Genomic DNA, 17216 nt, shown 5'->3' on the forward strand with positions numbered 1-17216 from the left:
GCCCAGGGCGAGCTCAGGCGAAGCCGTGAGCTCCCGGGCTCCCCGCGGGGGACCTGGTGTGGACGGGCCTGCCTCCCACGGGAGAGGGGGCCCTCTCCCGGACTCTCCCCTTCACCCTGGCCTTCCCGTGTCTTTGAACAATTTTAGGACCCTTTGTTCAGGTTCTTTGAGAGAGAAGTGAAGATGGGGGCTAAGCTACTTCAGGACGTTCGCCAGGACCTCGCGGACGTCGTCCAAGTGTGTGAAGGGAAGAAGAAGCAGACCAACTACCTGCGCACGCTCATAAACGAGCTGGTCAAAGGTACTGGCCCTCCCGGGCGTGCCCTGGGGCCCGGCCCCCCACGTCCGCCTCACGGGGCGCCGAGCAGGGCGCACCGGGGCCAGGTGGCTGCTGCCCTCCGGCATCGGCAGGTCCCGCCCGGCCTCGCACACGTTGCCATCTGCACAGACCTCCCTGTGAGGGCAGCTGGGGGTCAGGCTTCGAAGGGCCCAAGAATTTGTTTTTCCTACTTGCTGGGCCCTGAATGTTCCCTAAGATCTTTACCGTCTTTAGGAGGGTGGCCACCACAGAGGAAAAGTGGGGGACGTGAAGGATACAGGGAGCGAGCACCCAGATTTCTCAAGAGCCTGACCTGCCGGTGACACCCAGCCCCTTCCGTGATGGGGGTTAACAGCTGCGGTGTCCCTTGGGGCCACTGGGGTCCTCCATGTACACCCCGTCAGCCACACTGGACTGAGCAGGGCAGAGGTGGTGCGGGCCCAGCCAGGACAGGAGACAGTGGCGTGGGGAGGGGGCGGGCGGAGTGCTCGCGCGCAGGCGCAGCTGGGGAAACAGATGAGCTCTGGCAGGTCCGAGCACCTGTGCCGGGGATGTCAGAACCGAGCCTGGGTCACCTCGCTCGCAGGGATCTTGCCTCGGAGCTGGTCCCACTACACGGTGCCCGCGGGCATGACCGTCATCCAGTGGGTGGCCGACTTCAGCGAGAGGATCAAACAGCTACAGAACATCTCTCTGGCGGCTGCGTCTGGCGGCGCGAAGGAGCTGAAGGTGGGGAGCGGCTCCTAAGTGGTGCGGGGGAGGGGCAGCCCCAGGGCCGCTCGGGGACAGGCACAGATCCCCTGTGGCTGGTGCTCCCCGCTCACGGGGGCCCCTCCTTCCCGCAGAACATCCACGTGTGCCTGGGCGGCCTGTTCGTGCCCGAGGCCTACATCACCGCCACCAGGCAGTACGTGGCCCAGGCCAACAGCTGGTCCTTGGAGGAGCTCTGCCTGGAAGTCAACGTCACCACGTCCCAGAGTGCCACCCTCGATGCCTGCAGCTTTGGGGTCACGGGTGAGTTGGGGTCCAGGTTGGGTGCCGGTGTGGCTCCCAGTCTGTGTCTGAGGTCGCGGGAGGCAGCACGCCAGGGCCGGGCGCGGTGTCACAGATTCGGGCAGCCTTTCCCACGGGTGACAGGGCCTGACTTCTCCCCGCAGGGTTGAAGCTCCAGGGGGCCACGTGCAATAACAACAAGCTGTCGCTGTCCCACGCCATCTCCACGGTCCTCCCTCTGACGCAGCTGCGCTGGCTCAAGCAGACCAACGCAGAGAGAAAGGCTAACGTAGTAAGTGGCCCCTTCCTGTCCTGGGGTTGGCAGGGGCCGTGCGCACAGCCGCGAGTGATCAGGTGCAGCCATCGCCCCCCTTCCCCCGGGGCCAGCTCGTCACTAGGACCCCAGGGCCACGCGGAGGCAAGCCGCCCCATCACCAGGGCCACTGTCCACCATGCCCACGGTGTCCTGCCTCTCCCGAAGCCGGCAGTAAGACCCTGCCCTCTCCCCCAGGTGACCCTGCCCGTCTACCTGAACTTCACCCGTGCGGACCTCATCTTCACGGTCGATTTTGAGATCGCCACCAAGGAGGATCCACGTAGCTTCTACGAGCGTGGCGTCGCCGTCCTCTGCACGGAGTGAAACCCGACTCCTGGTCCCTTTTCTGTAGTAACTATTTAACGTTTCTTCGTCATTAAACCGTTCGGAAGGAGTGGACTTGTCACGGGAAAGTCGTTGGTTCGAGGTTGGAGGAAGCGGACTGGAGGCTGAGGGACGGGACGGTGGGAAGAGGAAGGACTCGGTTGTGTGCTTGGGAGGGTCCGTAGCCTGGTTTGCTCGGGAATAAAACACTAAGCACGATCCAGCTCTCGCCTCTTCTGTCCCCCTCTCCTCCCGGCGTGGAAAGTGGGGGCCCTTTGCAGACACCAGGACAACTCCCCGTGCCTAGAGCAGTTCTGGCCGTCCTGACTTAGCACCCTGCAGGCTTGGGCCTGCTCACAACCCCTCGGGTGGTTTGTGTGTCACGTGAGGGTGCCAACGCCCCCAGCCAGCCTCCACCCATCCCGTGTCTACCCCCCCACACCCCAGGGAAGCAGCTGGTTCCCACGAACTGCTCACTGTTCACACCGGACGTGATGCGTGTGGGCTCCTTGTGAAACTGGGTTAAGTGCCTTATAGCAGCTCCTAGGGTTGATCAGCGACCAGCTGAGCCGGAGCACAGGCCCCCCCCCCCCCGCACCCCCCCCATGACAAAAGCCTATTCTTGCTGCTGGGCCCCCCCATGAGCAGGGCTCAACCACCAGCCGGGTGAGGAGCCGGGTCAGAGTGGGTGCCTAGGCACCTGCCCCTGACGCCGACCCGACCTCTTCTGGGCAACTGCCAGGCTCCAAACATCCCCAGGGCTTGGCAACCAGTCTCCTCCCCACCCGGTTCTGGAATGGTCTATCAGGGATCCTGGGAAGTCCGCCTTGCAGTCCAAAGTTCTACTTGATTGAAAATTGAGGTCCGTTTTAAATGTTCTTCTCTGAACCGATAAATAAGGTTTCTTAGTTTTCTGCAGCGGTATTCCCGAACAGGGCTATAGGCTGGGACCAGGCCCAAGGACAGATGAGGGGAGCCCACAGAAAGGCCGCCATGGGCGTCTGTCCTGCCTACCTCCTCTGCCCACCCGGCACACACAGGTGAGGGTCCCAAGCACGAGAGCAGCCGTGCCCTCCCGGCACAGAGCAAGTTCCTGAACAGGGAGGACCGGACGCCAGCCCAGAGGCCCTGAGCGGGAGCTCTGCGCCTACTGGACGCCTGCCTGCTGCCCCCGAAAGCCCAGTGTGACCGTCCTGGGCCCCAGGGCCTCTGAGCCTCGCCCCACTGCAAGCCCAGCCTGTGGGGGCCTCGGTGGGGCGGGGGGCGGGGATCCCCACCTCTGGGACCACCCGTTCACCGTCCAGTCGGGAGGGTCGGGCCGAAGAGTGGCCACGGCACTACTCATCCTTAGCGAGCAGCGCTGGCACACAGGCCAGAGGGCCCCGGAGCCGGGACAGCGGCATGCCTGTGCCCGGGCCAGCCCCCCGTTACCCACCTCGCACCCCGGCGCCCCGCCCACCCGCAGGAACGAGCGCTCTTCTCCTCGGGCTTCCCTTTATTGGCACTTGGGAACAGCATGGTCCTGGGGGTCCCGGGGCGTGTGGGCAGCAGCCACCCGGCACTGGCGCCAGGCTTGTGCTCAGTTCATGCCTGCTGGGGAATAAAAGGCTCAGTGAGCAAACGCCCAGAAACTGGGAAAGGGTAAGAGAGCCACTGCCACCCCATTGTTTTCAAATGGCACGTCAAGAAGGGGGCGCCTGAGTGGCTCAGTCGGTTAAGCGTCCGACGTTGGCTCAGGTCATGATCTCGAAGTTCGTGGGTTCGAGCCCCACGTCGGGCTCTGTGCTGACAGCTCAGAGTCTGGACCCTGCTCCAGATTCTGTCTCCTTCTCTCTCTGCCCCAGTCTCTCAAAAATAAACATTTCTAAATTAAATTTAAAAAAGCACATCAAGACCATGACGGTGTCAACAGCCGAAACCAACTGCTCAGAAAACCCTTTGTGAACACAGTGACAGAGGAACGGAAACGGGGACACTGGAGGCAGCTGGTCAAGGTGCCTGGTGGGCAGTTCACACCAGAATCCACCAGCGTGTTAGCCTAAATATTCTTACCTTGTTGTGTCGGCAACCCCCAGAGCCCCTCCTCTGTCCACCCCATCCCCCACTCCGGCCCACTCCCCCACCCCCCTCAGCAGATGCGCCAGCAGGGAGAACAACGGGTACCACGAATTCGGGTTCTTTAAAAAAACTGTTTCACCAACGCATAAATATTTAGTAAAAGTCAAGAAATGCTCGGACTCGGGAAGCGGGTTCCACGAGGGCCACACAGGACCTTTCCTCCACCGGAAACCCGTTTGTAAGCAAACAGGTGGGCACCCAGGTGTTCATTGTTTAAGACCCACAAAGGGCAAGTGTTCCATTGATACAAGTCCGTCAGCGTTGGCTTTGGCCAACGGGCACCTCCTTCCCGAGCCAACTCCGCTCACCTCGGTCTAGGCCACATACTGCTTCTTCCTCTTCCTTTTCTCGGGCTCTGCAAGTAAGAGTTCCAGTTTCCTCTTAAAGAGGATGAGCTTGGGCCCCTTGTCCTTCTCACTCCCAAGTCTGGGAGGCGGCCGGGACCCTCTGGTCCTGCCCTGCGTGTGTCTGCCGGGCTCAGAGGGCTCCGCGGCGGGGAGGAGGGGACCGGCTGCCCTGGGCCACCCCTCCTCCGTCATTCTCCGGTCCTCTGGGGCTCCAGACGGCCCGGCTGGCCACCCTGGCGCCTCAGGGCCGCTGGCCTCGACAGGCCACATGTCCACGTCGTCGGCCTCCGGGGACGCAGGGCCCCAGCTGGCAGCTTTGAGGGGACGGTCTGGGATTTTTGAGGAGAGAGGATCTTCTACGCGGACCTCTCCTGGACTCCTGGACGTCGGTGCGTGCGAAGGCACAATACAGGTCACGTCGCCCGGACAACAGGTGCTGAGACTGTAGACAGAATGGCTGGGGGTATCTTCCGAAGACTGGCCGTCGTAAGGATCTAAAAACTGACGACATCATTTATTTCTGAGCCAATTAGCAATTTCTACCAGGGTAAAGCGCCACACACTTCTCACGCGCAGAAGTTCCTCTTTCCGTCACTGATGGTGGCAAATTTTGCATATCTGCCTTGCAATTGTTAAAAATGCATTAGATGGGCACCCGGTTGGCTCCATCAGTTAAGCGTCCGACTCGATTTTGGCCCAAGTCATGATCTCACAGTTTGTGAGTTCGAGCACCGCGTCGGGCTCTGCGCTGAGGGACTTTGTCTCTCCCTCTCTCTGCCCCTTCCCTACTCGATCTCTCTCTCAAAATAAATAAACTTAAAAAAAAATAAATAATAGGGGCACCTGGGTGGCTCAGCCGGTTAAGCATCTGACTTTGGCTCAGATCACAATCTCTCGGTTCACAGGTTTGAGCCCTGCCTTGGGGTCTGTGCTGACAGCACGGAGCCCGCTTGGAATCCTCTGTCCCCCTCTCTCTCTGCCCCTCCCCAGCTGGCACTCAGTCTCAAAAATAAACATTAAAAAAATAAAAAATTGGGGCGCCTGGGTGGCTCAGTCAGTTAAGCATCTGACTTCAGCTCAGGTCATGGTCTCACAGTTCGTGGGTTCAAGCCCCGCGTCAGGCTCTGTGCTGACAGCTCAGAGCCTGGCACCTGCTTCAGATTCTGTGTCCCTCTCTCTTTGCCCCTCCCCTGCTCGCTCGCTTTCTCTGAAAAATAAACATTAAAAAAAAATTTTTTTTAATAAAAAATAAAAAATGCATTAGGCAGATACCCCATAGCATCCAAAAGGCCTGAGGGTCCACCATCACTGGGGGCCCAATCGGAGCCCCATGACTGAAAGCCCTTATCCCAGTGCCGTGCACAGGCCGGTCCACACCACCAGGGGCCCGGGAGGGCGCTGTCTGAGCTCACTTCCTCCCAGAGTCGTTTTCCTGGTCCGCCTGCCTCAGGCTCCCTGACCAAGGGGTGCAGACACGTGCCCCTCACCACCCACCACCCCCGCACGAAGGGCTGTCCAAGGCGACCCAAAGAGGCTGAGATGAGCATTTAAGTCCAGCGGTCACGGTTTTCAAAGGTGCCCGCGCTCTGTCCTCAAAGGCCACGTGTGCAGGTCAGCAGCTGGCCGCCTCTTTGTGACCGCTGGCTCAGGGGACCTTGGAACTCTCTGGATCCCTTATCACACGGCTCCACTGCGTGTACCCAACCTCGTACCTGAATTCCTTGACCCAAATTTCCTATTTCTGACCTGACCTCGTACCCGAATTTCCTATTCCTTACTCTAGCTTTTTACCCTCCTGCCAAAGCAGCTCTGGCAGCAAGGGTCTCCAGGAAAGTCTAAGGCCCCGCGACTGACCGTCGTCACTTCCCCCGCTGACAGTGGGGAGCTGCACCCCTGGTAACTCCCAGCGCTGCGCTGACCCCCCCCCCCCCCCCGCCAGCTCCGCCATGGCCCTGTGAGGACCGGTGAGGTGTTCCCCTCTCACTGACCACGGACGGGGCTTCAGTCACACCCTGAGAAAAGGCCCCGGGGCTGAGTCAATGCAGGGACCCCCGTGGGGTCATCTCACCTGGGTGGTGAAAACCTCCCGAGAGAGCTCATTTCTTCTGTGGACAGTCAACGCTGTCACGGAGTCCCCAAAACAGGGAATAAAATAGCTAACAGCATAGTCTGTAGGCAACGGTAATCATTTCAGATTCAGAGACCGCTCAGAATTGTTGGAGTTCACAAAGCCAGCATCGTGGGACCGCCCCCCCCCCACGATGGCCTCAAGGCCCAGGCCCGAGGGGGTGCCCGTGTGGGGGAGGCTAACGGTCTCGGCCTGCAAATCAGCCAACAGCATCCGTACTTACAAACCAGGGGATGCCGGGATAGGACGTTTATCCTCTGGCTAGAATGGTTTGGGTCAGAACGGCAGGACAGCATGACCTGGTGCCTCAAAGCACCATGAGACCAAATATTCACCATCCCCGAACTGATTATGGAGAATCGATTTTAATTTCGATTGAATTTAATCTACCCCAGCCGGTAGAATGTGCCACTCTTGATCTCCAGGATATGAGTTCAAGCCCCATGCCGGGGGTAGAGATTAATTAATTTTGAGATTGCAATTACTCAAACTTATGGCCTTGTCAATCTTCCAGGGGAAACTACTTTGAGTCTTTTTCTTACTTAAATGTTTTGGGGGGTGGGGAGAAAAAAAAGGAAACATCCATTTAAATATCAAAGTGAAGCTCCTCCTCAAATATAGTAATTCCATTCTTAACCAGAAAAGGGCACACACAGCAGGTCCCAAACCACTCTCCTTGCAAAGTCCTCCTTGAAGGGTCGGCCCGTGGCTGGTTCTGGGGACTTGGATTTGGGGAGGGCTCCACCGTCCTCTAAGTGAGGGGACTGGCTGCTGGCCCATTCTATCACCTACCTCTCTCCAGATACCTTCAATTAAGTCCATGTGATTCTTTTTGTGACTGGCCTGGGGAAATTTAAAGAAACAAAGACAGACGGTGCTGAATAATCCTTTCGATGAAGGCAGGCGGACAGCAGCTCAGCGTTCAAGAGCAAGGGGCAGAGAGAACCCACGCCCGCGGCTCCCGTCACACCGGACACTCGGCGGATGGCGGCCCTCGGGGGTGGACAAGAAGGACTTCCCTGGTCTGAGGGACTAAAATGCAAACGTGGGCCGCCATGAATAGGAAGAGTAGAACCAGGAATGTGGCAAGAGGGCGAATTCAGCAGCTGGATTTAACCAGGGAGAGAGAACCCTGGAACTTATTCTAAACCCAAAGCCAGAAGATCATGGAAGATACTAGACCATCCGTCCTAACCCCTTCCTTTACAGATGAGGCCCAGACAACAGCCAGGCCTTGCTTGCTCAGGGTCCCTCGAAGAACCCGGGGCTGGCACCAGATATTCTAGAACCCTCCTTGCTAATCCCAGGCTGCTGGGAGAAAGCAGCTCTTGCTTTTTCTCATCGACAGACAGACTCCCAAAGGACAGGAGACTGAACACCCCTGCTTTTGAGAAGAGAAGCCCCGTAAAGATGTTATCAAGAACCGCTGAGGATACCATTTCCACAGAGGGTGCGGGCCCAGAGCAAGGGTTCCTGGTCTGGGGCACACGGGGTCTCCCGCCCTCCCAGCCCTGCCCCCATGTCCACTAGCAGGGGAGGGGGCGGCGAGCAGGAGAGCACCTTGAAGCGATGGGGTGTGTTCCTCCACCTCTTCTGGAAGCCGGCCCTGGTGCTAGCAAACGCCGCCCTGATGCAGGCGGGCCGGCCGGACCTCAGACCAGCCATGGCCGGAGCCGCTCAGGGTGGGCTTTTCACTTCACTACAAAACATCAAGTTCACAGGGACAAAGCACAGGTCACTGGTTGCTGGGGGCGGGTGAGGGCTTGGCCACAAAAAGGGCAGGAGGGAACCTTCCGGAGCTGTGGGACTGTGTGCCTCGGCTGTGATGGCGGTCGCTCTGTAGGACGCATTTGTCAGAGTCAGAGCTGCGTCCCAACGGGGCTGGGTTTCACCGTGGGTGCTACCTCCCCAAGACAGATCTAGAGTTTTCCGAAAGCGTTTTAGGGAACCCGCGGGCAGCTGGCGGCGGGGAGTGTAGCCCGTGGGCTTCGCCTCTGTGAGGGGAAAGCCCCTTTGCCCCGAGAAGCTCGGTCTTAACAAGCTCATTGGAAATGTCACACATTCAGTATGGAAACCAATTTGACAATAAATTTCATATTTAAAAAAAAAACAAACAAAAAAAAGAATATCTTATTTTACGAGGAAAATATATTAATTGAGGCTTTCATTTTTATGACGCTAACTACTATCAACAATTTCAATTTCTTTTGAAATAAAGCACAGATAAATCTAGGGGCAAAAAAAAGGGAATGTCACACATTCATTGACACTGAAAGTTCTAGACTGTTGGGGGCGCACCCACTCAGCTCAAATGTCCTCCCCCTTTAACAGATGAAGAACGTGAGCCCGGGATGGGGACTGACCCACCCAAGTCAGAGAGCTTTTCCCAAGTGTGAGGTTGTTTAAAAAAAACAACTTTTTAAAAAAACAACAGGCACCCAAAGAAGAGCGAGAACAGCAAAAGACAAAACAACTTACCCAGAGCATGAGGGGCTGCAAACCTACCTCCGCGGAGTCTCATGTCCCTGGCTTTCAAGAGTCCTTGCGGGAAGGCACCGCCAGGTCCTGAGGGGAAGCGCCACAGTCACCACACGCACGCCTACCTCCCGCTTCCCAAAGTGGGCTCCGTGGCACACCAGTTCCGGGCCAAGGTCAGAGGAACAGGAAAGGATAAAAACAGACCCTAAAGCACAAGGCACATTAGCATCTTCAAGGCTAGAACGGTTCCCAGCAAAAATCAATTTCTTTAAGGGGCATCTGGGTGGCTCCGTCGGTTGAGCATCCGACTTCAGCTCGGGTTGTGGTCTCGCAGTTGGTGAGTTCGAGCCCCGGGTTGGGCTCTGTGCTAACAGCTCGGAGCCTGGAGCCTGCTTCAGATTCTCTCTCTCTCTCTCTCTCTCTCTCTCTCTCTCTCTCTCCCCCCTCCCCTGCTCATGCTCTGCCTCTGTCTCTCAAAAATAAGTGTTAATAAATATTTTTAAAAAATCAATTTCTTTAAGTATTAACTGAAGTCCGTCTGTACTTCCTTCCGATGTCATTAGCTTTCACCTCGCCTCCTCTTTCTGCCCCCGGGTCCCACCCAGGACACTACATTCCATTCAGTGGCCACTCAGTGGCCACATCCTCTTAGGCCCCTCTCGGCTGTGACAGCGCCTCAGGCTCTCCTCGCTTTTGATGACCTGGACGGTTCTGAGGATCATCTTGTAAGATGTCCCCCCACTGGGATTCGGCTGACGTTTTTCTTCCGAAATCACTAGGACTGTGGATTTGGGGAGGCCGCCCACAGAGGGGCAGTGCCCTCATCGCACGGGTGTCACCATGAAGTTTTACAGGGGACCTCGCCATGGCCACCTGGCTGGCACGGCACCTGTCGGGTTTCTCCCTCCCGGCCCTCCTGGGACACGGTCACGCCAGCCACCACACTCAACGACTGGAGATTTATGCCCCCGCGCAGACAGGGAGCGTCTACGGAGCTCCCTCCGCGTGGGAGATTTTTCTACCTGCTTATTGATTTACTCAACCACCCGTGGCAGTGTGGATTCACGCCTATTTTACACTTGGGTTATAATAAATACGACTTCATTTTTGGGTGCAAGGGTATGTGACTCTTGATCTCGGGGTTGTGAGTTCCGGCCCCACATTCAGCGTAGAGATTACCAAAAAAACTAAAACATTTAAAAAGAATAACTACATACATGCTACGCGATTTAGTCCCATTTTGGCCGGAACTCGTTCCGTTGACTCCTGTGTCCCTGTGACATGTCCAAAGCAACTTAACTCTGAACTCCGAAGGAACACGTCCTGTTTCTCTCTCCAGGCCAAGTGCAGATAAAAGTACCAAAAAAGTGAAATTATAACAAGTAGAGGAACCAGACCCCTCTTTCCTCCTCGCTTTGTCTGACGGAGGTACAGGCCAGGGTCAGTGCCAACCCCATGTTTTCTAGACCAGCTGGTTGGCACCGTGTTAAAGGGCTTCTTACGTACTTTTTAACAAAAAGGTATGTCATGCGTGTGGTTAAAAAAAAAAAAAACAACCACCATTAAACATCATACAATAAATACACGAGGTCCCCCAGATGCTGACTGTGGGCCACCCTGTGCGTCCCCAGGACATGCAGAGTGGATCCACATGCAGGCTTTTTAATGTCTACATGTTTGTTTATTTTGAGAGAGAGAGAGAGAGAGAGAGAGAGACAGAAAGAAACGTGGGGGAGGGGCAGAGAGAGAAAGGGAGAGAATCTTAAGCAGGTTCCACGCTCAGTGGGGAGCCCGATGTGGGTGGGGCTCAATCTCGACCCTGGGATCACGACCTGAGCCAAAATCAAGAGTCAACCGCTCAACTGACTGAGCCACCCAGGCGCCCCCACACGGGCTCCTTTCTACGCACTTGTCCACGTGGCGGGGCAGGACTCTATCTCGTGATCTGTCCACAGGATGTAAGGGCTATGAGGCTCGGCCTTTTACCCCAAGGGCTGCCGCTGCCTGTCCCCCCACAGCTCCTGGGGGTGGGGGAAGCTCATGATTTCAGGAAAGCGCGTGAGGCCTAAGGCAGGCTGACGGTGCTGGGCTTGTCCTAAAAAAGGCCTTCCTGCCGGGAAGCTGCGAGAATGTCAGCCCGTCCCCTTGGGCTGCATGTTTGAAAATCTCCTAATGAAGAGTTGAGAAGTCACCACCTCTGCCCTGAGAGCCACCAAATCCCTACCTTCGAGCGAGTCCTGGGTGTTAAGCTCTAACCCTCAGTGCCGCTGCCCACCCTGCATCTGCCCAGCTACACGCGCCCACTCGCGTGCACACACGAGCACCTGCACCCACGTCCCTGGCCCCAAGGCCCCATCCCCGCCTCTGGTGACCCTGGTCTCCACCTCCCGGCTCCACACGTCCGGGCCTCACCGGGATCTCTAACAGGTTCTCCCAACTTATTTGTCCAAGGTCAGCCAGCTGACCTTCCCCAAACCTGCCCCACCGCAGCCCTCCAGGCTCGGCACAGGCCGCTCTGCTGATCTTGCTGTTCAAGCTACAGTCATTCCCGTCTCCCCGACCCGTTCCCTTCCAAACCCCACGTCCCGTTCATCAGCCAGCTTCAAGATGAGCCCAGAATCCCATTGCTTCTCCCCACTTCCTCGCCCCAGAGCAACGCTGTTAGAGCTTGGCTGGCATCACACAGTATCCCTCCTGCCCCCTGTGGCCTCCTGATCCCTCCCAGCTCTGCTCATCCACCCCTCCATGGCTGGCAGTCCCCCCTCACGGGCTGAGCCCCTCACTTCTAACCTGTCTTTCCGCTGAGGCCCCCCAGCTCACATCCCAACCTCCCACTCACGCAGCTTCTTCTCACGCAGGCGCACAACACCCACCACTGCATTTTTCTCCCTGGTCCCGGTCACTCTATCAATCTCTGTGCCCTCCTGCTCTCTCTCTGGGATCGGCAGCCCCTTTCAACCGACTCGAACTCCGTCACCTGGACTTTTTGCTTCTCCGTCCACAGCCGTGTCCCCAGAGCCTGGCACAGCACTGACCACGGGGTGATCAACAGGTATTTCCTGGAGGCCTGTGTGCGTGCACGTCCCACAGGCGCCCTCATCCGCTACGTCCCCGGCCAAGTGCAAATTTTTTAATATCCGGTGGTCATGGACAATTTTACTTTTTTAAATTTATTTTAATGTTTATCTATTTTTGAGAGACAGAGCACTAGCAGGGGAGGGGCAGAGAGAGAGGGAGACCCAGAATCTGAAGCAGGCTCCAGGCTCCGAGCTGTCAGCACAGAGCCCCACGTGGGGCCTGAACTCAGGAACCGTGAGATCGTGACCTGAGCCGGAGTCGGCCGCTCAACTGACTGAGCCCCCCGGGCGCCCAGCAGTGCATTTTCCTCCAAGAGGTGTCCCTGCTTCTGCGGTCTCCAGTGTAGCTACAGTGACACCACCACCCACTAAGACCTGCCACCCTGCCCCAGGCCAGACAGCAGCTCCCATTTGCCAACTGCCAGATGGCTACGAGTCAACGTGGTAATTTGACATTTGCTACAAATTGAACGCTTGGCCAATTTTCCTAACAAAGCTTTACAATTTTTGCTTTATAAATAGAACGTTTTAGTGTACTAATAAAACACTGGAAAATAAAGAGCAAAGGGGTGGCTGGGCGGCTCAGTCGGTTGAGCGGCCGACTTCGGCCGAGGTCATGATCTCGAGGTTTGTGGATTCGAGCCCCGTGTCGGGCTCTGGGCTGACAGCTCGGAGCCTGGAGCCTGCTTCAGATTCTGTGTCTCCCTCTCTCTCTGCCCCTCCCCCGCTCATGCTCTGTCTCTGTCTCAAAAATAAATAAACGTTAAAAAAAAAATTAAAAATAAATAAATAAATCAATCAAAAATAATAAAAGTTGTCTCTTGGGGCATGTGGGTGGCTCAGTCGGTGAAGCGTCCAACTTTGGCTCAGGTCACAATCTCATTCTTCGTGGTTTCGAGCCCTACGTCGGGCTCTGGGCTAATAGCTTGAGCGTGGAGCCTGCTTGAAATTCTGTGTCTCCCTCTCGCTCTGACCTCGCCCCGTTCACGCTCTGTCTCTCTCTCTCTCTCAAAAATAAACATTTAAAAATTTTTAAGTTATCTCTTAACAATATTCATTAATATCAACAGTTCTAGTTCAAGAACAGGCACCCTTTCCTTGCAATAAAATTTGCTCTGAAAGAATCCTCAAACTCCACATCCCCAAAAGTGGTATTTTTTTTAATGTTTATTTTTGAGAGACAGAGAGAGACAGAGCATGAGTAGGGGAGGAGCAGAGAGAGAGGGAGACAGAATCCAAAGGAGGTTCCAGGCTCTGAACTGCCAGCACAGGGCCCGATGTGGGGCTCGAACCCACAAACTGTGAGATCATGACCTGGGCCGAAGTCGGATGCTTAATCAACCTAGCTACCCAGGTGCCCCATCCCTAAAGTGGTTTCTAGGCGGATTGGCTTTATTCGGGTGGAGATAGGCAGTGGTAACATGGTCTATCATTTCACAGGAAGCTCTGCCTACATTTTCTACCTGCTTGAAAGAAACTAAGATCTGGTCCAGACTTCAAACATCTGAGCCCCCCTTCCTGGCCCAGGAACCTGGGAGAGCAGGAAGCTGTTGAGGGTTGCTCTTCAGAGTATAAACACCACTACCCCCAAAACATACACATACACACACTCTATGTCCCTTTTTTCTACATTTATTTATTGGGGGGGGGGGGGGGGGAGGGGGCAGAGAGAGGGAGAGAAAGAATCCCAGGCAGGCTCCGTGTTGTTAGCAGAGCCCATGAGACCGTGACCTGAGCGAAAACCATGAGCTGGACACCTGACCGACTAAGCCCCTCGGGCGGCCCCCACACTCTACGTCCTTTAGACACATGCCTGTTAGGCGTGGCTTCGTTATCTCCATACCCAAGTCCCTGGGCCAGGGTCAGTGCTCAGGAAATATTCATTCAAGTGTAATAGTCTCAAGTGAAGTCAGAGGAGTGTCTGGGTGGCTCAGTTGGTTAAGGGTCCGACTTCAACCCAGGTCATGATCGTTGGGGAGTTCGAGCCCCGCACTAGGCTCTCTGCTGTCAGCACAGAGCCTGCTTCAGATCCTCTGTCCCCCTCCCCTCTGTCTCTCAAAAATATTTGAAAAAAAACTTTTAATAACAAAAGAAAGGCTTAAAAAAAGAAAGTGAAGTCAGAGACTGAAAATTATCCTCCTTACCTACCTGCAGGTCCTACCCTTTAAATGATGGGGTGGGGGGTGGGGGCATGAGGGTCTGTACTTTGGTACACAAATCACAGAGGTGTTCTTTTTTTAATGTTTTTTTTAACTTTTTTAAAAAATTTTTTAACGTTTATTTTTATTTATGTTTGAGACAGAGAGAGACAGAGCATGAGTGGGGGAGGGTCAGAGAGAAGGAGACACAGAATCTGAAACAGGCTCCAGGCTCCGAGCTGTCAGCACAGAGCCTGATGCGGGGCTTGAACTCACAGACTGCGATATCATGACCTGAGCCGACGTCGGCCGCTTAACTGACTGAACCACCCAGGCGCCCCTTTCTTAACTTTTTTAAACGATTGATTTTTGAGACAGAGAGAGACAGAGCATGAGCAGGGGAGCAGCAGAGAGAGAGGGAGACACAGAATCCGAAGCAGGCTCCAGGCTTCGAGCTGTCAGCACAGAGCCCGACGCGGGGCTCGAACTCATGGACGGTGAGATCCTGACCTGAGCCAAAGTCGGACGCTTAACCGACTGAGCGGTTACGCTCAGTATTTACTTATTTTTGAGAGAGTGCAAGGCGGGGGGGGGGGGGGGGGACAGAGAAAGAGGGGGACAGAGGATCCCAAGCAGGCCCTGCACTGACAGCAGCGAGCCCAATGTAGGGCTTGAACTCACAAACCGCAATATCAAGATGCTCAACCAGCTGAGTCACCCAGGTGCCCCGGGGTTGTTTTTTTTTTTCCCTTTTCCCCTCCCTCAGTGTTAGATTTTATGATGGACACCTTCCTACCATACTTGATACTATTTTGGCCACTTTTTCGTGCAATTATTCTGCGCTGTAATAAAAAGGAAAGACAGTGGATTTTTTTTTTCACATTCCTTACGCCAACTGAAAAAAAGGCGAAAACTTATAACTCCAGGGCACCTGGCTGGCTCAGTCCATGAAGCATGCGACTCTTGCTCTTGGGGTCATGAGTTCAAGCCTCACGTTAAGCACAAAGATTACTTAAAAAAAAAAAATCACAATTCCCATTCCAGACAATGTTGACCAAGCTTTAAAGGGGAAGGGGAGGGGGAGGACACACACGTTTCAGATGAAGCCAATTCTCATTTTACCTTGTTTATCTCCGAGTCAACCTCTCCAAAGCACCTGGGCTTGTATCAGAATCCATCAGATCGCCAAGTTCTACACCCAAAATAAGAACAGCTATTCAGGCTGAAGGAATTCACAGAATTCCTGGTCCTGGAGCACAGGACCTCGGGATTTTATTTCTTATTTTAAATCAGGTTGCCCTCAAGGAAACTACGGGTTAAGATAACATTTTGGAGAAATAACTGTGTAGCTTTGCAGACGAACCCCAGGGTAATTCCCAGGTGTCCTAGAATTTTCCTGGTGGGTTTGCAGGGGGAGGGGAACATGTCCACCAAGCTGTTTCATGTGTGAGGGCAAAGCAGGGTCAGCCCGGGGCCACCCTCCCACCCTGACCCTGGGCAGAGATGGCCCAGCGCCCACCGGCCCCCACCCCTCCCCACATTGGAAGAAGGCTGGAGGCACCCCTTCTTAACCCCTCACAGATCACGCCTGGGGGAAATGGAGCTCCCCCCCCACCCACCTCCGTCCTCACCACATACTAGGCTCTCACTGCCCTGCAGGCCTGACTCCTGGAAGACTGGCTGCCCCTCCATAAGGGGAAAAAGTGGGGGGGGGGGGGGAGTTCCAAGGCAAGGACTCCAGACCCAGGCGGTGGGGCACCAACCCCCCAGGGAAGGCTGTCCTCACTCCCACGGACCCCCCCCCCCCCCCGCAGGATCTGGACCCAGCTGCCTCGGCCCCTTCTTGCTGGCGGAAACCCACCCGCGTCCTACCCGGGACCACGCGGCTCTAGCGGCCCCCTGCGGGGCCAGCAGGGCGCACCCGGCCAGGCCCCTGCGCCCCGCACCTGCGCCCCCCCTGCCGGGGCTGGGGCTGGACGGGAAAAGTGGCCCCCGACGTAGCGAGGGCGTGTCGTCCCTCCGGTCGTTGGGGCCACCGACAATGGGCTCGCCACCCAGGTGGGCCGGGGCGAGGCTCCTTCAGTGCCGCCCAGGTCGGAATTCGAGGGTCGGGCGCGCGGGGCGTGCGGGCCGGCACCGCAGACTCACCTTCTGAATGGCTTGTCCATCTCGTTCCCGGCGTGGTCGCCGCCGAGCCCCGAAGGGGCGGGGGGCTGTGGCCGGACCCGTGTGACGTCACAGACATCTCCGCGGCGACGGGGCGAGCGGCCCCTTCCGCCCCGCCCAGACCCCCGCCCCCCGCGCCCCTGCGCCCCGCGCCTCGGAGCCGCCCTCCCGCGCTCCCTTCGCGGCCACGGAAGCCTTCCTGAGGACATCGCTTTGTCGCGAAATCTTGAGCGACTCCCCTGTGCCCCGGGATGACGTCCAAACCTTTTAACGCGCCCACCCGCCGCCCCACTCCGCCGGTACCCGAGGACTGCTCCCGCCCCCGGGCGGCGGCCACTTCCCATCGCCCAGATTGAGGAGGGCCGCGAGCCCCTCCCCCCAACCACCCCCAGCCCGGACTTCACCCCGCCCTCACCTCTGGCTTCCTTAAACCTGGGGAGCTGAGTTTGGCGCCTCCTCCAGGAAGCCTTCCCGGACCACGGAAGTTACAAGCCCCTCCCCTGCGTTCCCACCGCCGGCCGGATCAGCCTGTGTGGAAGTGGCCCAAGGATTTCTACTGGCCCACGAGTCCATGCGCCTAAGGGTTCCAATCCCAAGGTCCCTTCCCCCCACCCCTCCCCCACGGTGCCCGGCACAGTAACCGCTCAAACCTATGTTTTGAATGAATGACAGGAATTGGGAACTGGATTCGCCGCAAATCCTGTTAGCTGTGAACTCGCTAGCCTCTTTGGTAATTTTAACATTTTTTTTACGTTTCTTTATTTTGAGAGAGAGTAAGTACATGCACACACAAGAACAGAGGAGAGACGGGT

The 17216-nt window shown here is 56.4% G+C and overlaps 1 protein-coding gene and 1 long non-coding RNA gene across 5 annotated transcripts in view; one reads left to right on the forward strand and one right to left on the reverse strand.

Annotated features, from left to right (window-relative positions):
- The window catches only part of DYNC1H1 (dynein cytoplasmic 1 heavy chain 1), a 77394-nt gene extending 75219 nt beyond the window's left edge, over window positions 1–2175 (forward strand). The window contains exons 74-78 of the mRNA XM_027066642.2: window positions 148–301; window positions 906–1048; window positions 1165–1333; window positions 1477–1604; window positions 1824–2175. Coding sequence (XP_026922443.1) covers window positions 148–301; window positions 906–1048; window positions 1165–1333; window positions 1477–1604; window positions 1824–1952 — 723 coding nt within the window. The 3' untranslated portion in view covers window positions 1953–2175. The remainder of the gene's footprint in view (window positions 1–147; window positions 302–905; window positions 1049–1164; window positions 1334–1476; window positions 1605–1823) is intronic.
- A 1043-nt stretch (window positions 2176–3218) lies between these two features.
- Window positions 3219–16946, reverse strand: LOC106975968 (uncharacterized). Of its 4 annotated transcripts, none has more exons than XR_008299717.1 (8): window positions 16185–16380; window positions 15361–15430; window positions 9024–9110; window positions 8106–8382; window positions 7338–7388; window positions 6486–6586; window positions 4379–4859; window positions 3219–3542 (listed from the first exon to the last, which is right to left on the reverse strand). It is a non-coding gene; the product is annotated as an uncharacterized LOC106975968 (long non-coding RNA). The 4 variants fall into 4 exon arrangements; XR_008299716.1 differs by lacking the exons at window positions 6486–6586; window positions 16185–16380 and adding exons at window positions 16387–16451; window positions 16820–16946 and having other exon boundaries at window positions 3220–3542; XR_008299715.1 differs by lacking the exons at window positions 6486–6586; window positions 16185–16380 and adding an exon at window positions 16387–16490 and having other exon boundaries at window positions 3222–3542.
- Window positions 16947–17216: the final 270 nt, after the last annotated feature.

Source organism: Acinonyx jubatus, chromosome B3 (assembly GCF_027475565.1).
Source record: "Acinonyx jubatus isolate Ajub_Pintada_27869175 chromosome B3, VMU_Ajub_asm_v1.0, whole genome shotgun sequence".
NCBI classification, from domain to species: domain Eukaryota; kingdom Metazoa; phylum Chordata; class Mammalia; order Carnivora; family Felidae; genus Acinonyx; species Acinonyx jubatus.